The 3,074-nt window shown below is 33.1% G+C and overlaps 1 protein-coding gene across 4 annotated transcripts in view; it reads right to left on the bottom strand.

Annotated features, from left to right (window-relative positions):
• Nucleotides 1-571: 571 nt before the first annotated feature.
• The window catches only part of LOC108690974 (sialin), a 4,081-nt gene continuing 1,578 nt past the window's right edge, over nt 572-3,074 (bottom strand). For 3 of the 4 annotated variants that reach the window (XM_018198544.1, XM_018198541.1, XM_018198545.1), the window contains 6 exons: nt 2,358-2,594; nt 2,195-2,282; nt 1,905-2,125; nt 1,293-1,823; nt 1,012-1,216; nt 572-928 (listed from right to left, as the gene is read on the bottom strand). In XM_018198544.1, coding sequence (XP_018054033.1) covers nt 1,097-1,216; nt 1,293-1,823; nt 1,905-2,125; nt 2,195-2,282; nt 2,358-2,594 — 1,197 coding nt within the window. In that variant the 3' untranslated portion in view covers nt 572-928; nt 1,012-1,096. Of the gene's footprint in view, nt 929-1,011; nt 1,217-1,292; nt 1,824-1,904; nt 2,126-2,194; nt 2,283-2,357; nt 2,595-3,074 lie in introns of those variants that run through there. The other variant, XM_018198542.1, reaches the window with a different exon arrangement.

The raw sequence follows: 3,074 nt of genomic DNA, 5'->3' as shown, positions 1-3,074 counted from the left end.
ATATGTGTGTGTGTGTGTGTGTGTGTGTGTGTGTGTGTGTGTGTATGTGTGCGTGTATATATAAAATTAAATGCTGTTTCATACCTATAAACAGGATATTACCAGTACAAAAAGAGATTCTACATATAAAAATAAATCGATGAAACAGAATAGAACGTTGTTGTAGGATACTTTATCTTTGAAGAAATTAATATTAAAATTTGAAAATTCAACATCAATATTTCTCTCTTTACTTTTTGTAAATGATATTGTTATAAAATTATTATAATATAAAACTCGTCGAATTGCAAAAACAACTATTGAACATACATAAAAAATGCAACATTCTATCGAAAAAATAAAAATAATTCATTTTTTTATATAATATCTAAAATAATTTAAATTACAAATATTTTATTAAAAATGGTATTATTTTATTAATATTAATATATTAATAATTACTACTGAAATAAATTCAGTATTATATGCATTAATATTGTTATAAATAATGCATAAAAAAATACAAGGACATAATATTAATTTTCTTATCTTCAAAATATTTCTTCGAAAACGGAAATAAGTCCTGAAAATATTTTACTCTCTGTTCTCGATTTATTATGTACATCATTTTTTCTACCATTTTTGCACTGAGAACATCTTATAATGTCAGTATTATGTCAGTAATGTCAGTATTAGCGTTATTACTTACTTAATTTCTTCATGGAATTACAGAACTTTTTATGTATTCAGACAAGATATAACTGGATTAATAAAATGAAGCAAAATGGGGAGGTGAAAAAATATGTTAATCAATCCCAATTATCTGACGTGAACGCCAGTCGATGACGTCTATCTCCTTTGTGTACCACATGTTGCAATAAAGTTGATAATACCGAAATTTGATTCATTTGTCATTGCACGTTCAACGATAAATACGATACAACTATAACTTTAGAAAAACAATAAAGTAACTTATTTTGCGAAATAATGATTAGTATAATAAATTTATCGAATTATATAAAACTGACTAACCAAATTAAAATGTGCTATGTGCAACGTGATTGAAAAATATATTATTTTCCACGCTTAATATCGCATTTCTAATGCGACATTGTCATCAACTGCCTTTACTCCATGGCTGTTCAGTGGCGGATGCAAACATCAAATAGAAGCAATTCGTAGCCATATTTATTCCCGCTGCCATCCAGAAAACTGTATGCCAACGTGCGAGAGTTTCCTGTAATACAAGAGAAAAACAATGTACATATATCCTAACGAACGCTTGAAACGAAAAATTTGACAAATATACTAACATGTCCCTCTACTATACTGCCGATAACATATGGTGCCAAGAAACCACACGCGTTTGCCGCAGCATTTGTTAATCCATACAAGGTACCCGCATAACGTGGTGCTAATGCGATGTGATTCATCTGATTTCCAGCATACACCGCACCCTGAAGAGAGCCCAATCCGGCAAGCATCAACATCACTGTCATACGATCGCATCCGGCCCAGATAGCACCGACGAAACTGAGACTGGGTCCCAACGAAGCCACCGTGTTCCATAGTTTGAACGAGGCCAGAGGTGAGATCAGACGACGAGCTAGGAGTGCATCCGCGAAACTCGAGATACAAAGACCCACTAGCCAAGCGCTCAAATAAGGTAACGCCGAAAGAAATGCGTTCTGTTGTACGTTCAGATGCAAAATTTTATCCATATACGTCGGCAGCTCGGTCAGAAGAGTGTAGAAGGCCCAGGACTGACCGCACTGCGTAATAGCAATGGCCCATATAGGTAAAGAGGTGAAGACGGACAACCAAGGTACTCCCGTATCATCGTTCTATTGTTTAAAATTTGATCATCAATCAAGTCAAGAACGATAACTTCGCAGAAATATTTATACATCAAACGTCATACTAACATCGTCTTTTTTCTCGACGCTAGCTTCAATATACGCTTTTTCAGAAGGATCAATGTTCGTGTGTTGCGAAGGAGTGTCATATATGAATATCAACCAGAACACATACCACATGAGACCAAGACCACCGAACAGATAAAATGCAAGGGGCCAACCACCCCATAATTCTAAGGAACATAGCCAACCACTCACTGGTAATGAGATGACAGTTCCGAAATTCGCACCTGAGAAAAATATCGTGAGTAATTTCTTAAATATTTTTTTATATTAAAAGGCAGAGACAAACAAATTACCTGCATATACCAGAGCAGCAAATTTACTTCTTTCTAATGGAGGTACCCAATGTGCCAACATACTGTGCATCGCAGGAAACGTTACCCCCTATATATCACATATATGAAAAAATATTAATTTCCATAAATATTTATAGACATGTTGTGGAAAGAGGATATTTACCTCGGTAAATCCTTCTGCGACTCGTACAACCAAAAATGGAACCAAACCCCAATACGCAGCGAAGGGACTTATCACGGTTAGAACAGCAGTCAGAAACACTCCCAGACCATAAATTAATTTGCCACCCATTTTCTCAGCCATCCTACCACCCGGAACATTTGTAGTTACATAGCCAAGAAAGAATGCACCTAATATGATACCTTGAGTCTTTTCATCCCAGGCAAATTCTCCCGCGCTCTAAAATAACATTGAAATTAATTTCAGAATGTACACTAATAAAAAATATTATAATATATTAATTCATCCGCATAGAGATCTAATTAAAGAGTTATGTGTGCCACATTTTAATATATTATAAATATATATTAAAATATTTCTTTGTTTAAATACTAACATAAAAAAATTCCTTTATTAAATAGAGTTTGATGTTAACATTATATTCAATGAAATAAATTAAGAAGCAACGAAAAAATTATCAACAGGTTCGTAATAAATATCTCATTATTTAATTTGTACACTATCCCATATGTTAGATTTCCTGACAAATGTTGAGATATTAATGAGATGGACAGACTCATATCATGCATTAATACAAAGAAGAAATAATATAGTGTATGTATGTGTTACATATTCAAGTGTGATAAATTTAAATGACTAACGTCACATGATAACTAGTATCTAACTAACGTAATAACAGGAATGATATATATATATATA

The sequence above is a fragment of the Atta colombica genome, unplaced genomic scaffold, assembly GCF_001594045.1.
Source record: "Atta colombica isolate Treedump-2 unplaced genomic scaffold, Acol1.0 scaffold38, whole genome shotgun sequence".
Lineage (NCBI taxonomy): Eukaryota > Metazoa > Arthropoda > Insecta > Hymenoptera > Formicidae > Atta > Atta colombica.
This window is presented reverse-complemented; position numbering and strand designations above follow the sequence as displayed.